Source organism: Penaeus monodon, chromosome 33 (assembly GCF_015228065.2).
Source record: "Penaeus monodon isolate SGIC_2016 chromosome 33, NSTDA_Pmon_1, whole genome shotgun sequence".
Lineage (NCBI taxonomy): Eukaryota > Metazoa > Arthropoda > Malacostraca > Decapoda > Penaeidae > Penaeus > Penaeus monodon.
The window spans coordinates 24,705,928-24,706,936 of NC_051418.1; the positions used below are offsets into that span (position 1 = coordinate 24,705,928).

The 1,009-nt window shown below is 33.7% G+C and overlaps 1 protein-coding gene across 1 annotated transcript in view; it reads left to right on the plus strand.

The window, feature by feature from the left end:
* The window catches only part of LOC119594181 (restin homolog), a gene marked incomplete at its 5' end in the record, with an annotated part of 24,204 nt that overhangs the window by 16,745 nt on the left and 6,450 nt on the right, over window positions 1-1,009 (plus strand). Inside the window, 2 exon segments of the mRNA XM_037943251.1 lie at window positions 506-561; window positions 791-922. Coding sequence (XP_037799179.1) covers window positions 506-561; window positions 791-922 — 188 coding nt within the window.

Consider the following 1,009-nt stretch of genomic DNA (forward strand, 5'->3'; position numbering starts at 1 on the left):
CCTGTCGGAAGGGAAACTAATTTTATACAACTCTGGTTTGATATTATATTATTTGTTTGACTAGTGTGTTACTTTTGCGTTGTAGTTTATCTTAATTTTCTGGGTGTAGTTACACGTCATTCGCAATTTTTGGAGGTGTTTGCATCCGAAGTTATGTTAGTTTTAAGTTGGGTATTTTCATATGAAGTCTGCTGAGTCATGTTTTATTTCGGTGTACCGTCTTTTTCTAAAAAAAAAAATAATAATTAGTCAGTCCATGAACTGAACGAATTTGCTTTTTTATTATAGGAAATTATACTTTGTACAATGTATATTCTGTTTGAAATTATACATCTGCACAATGTATATTCCCTTAAGTCATGTTTAAAAATAGGAACATGGTTATCTTTTCCACTTGTGTTAAAGTGGGATTTTTATGTTTTTTGTTTTTCACGGTACATTTTCTTAATGTCATTGTGTTTTTACTTTTATCATCATCTAATATAAACCCACTTATTTCCAACAGTTCTGGAGAAACAGCGCAAAGATATGGCCAAGTTCGCAGAGGAGCAACAGGCACAGGTAATGCAGTAAAATTCTGTTAACATTATAGAACCAAGTGACTATACGTTTAGGCAATTTATTTTGACACTGAGAGTCATAGTTACCCCTAGCAAATGAGTTGAAGTTATAACAGATGAAGTTATAATCTGGTTTTGTAACTCTTAATTTTTATATGATTTATTGTTTGATATCTTTATTTACATACGTAACATATTCTCATAATGTTGATTCTCACTCTTTCTAACAGAGGGAAGACCTTAGTCGTGCCCACTCTGCTGAACTGGAGCAGATGGAAGCAGAATGGCGCAGTAAGCTAGACGTTCAACATGAAAAACACCTGTGTGCTGTCCAGGAACTCAACACACGACACACACAAAAGGTAACATGGCAGTCGTAAAATGACCCCTTGTCTTGAAGAAAGCATCATTGATAAATAAAGGAAAGAGAGAAAGAGAATGAGATTAAA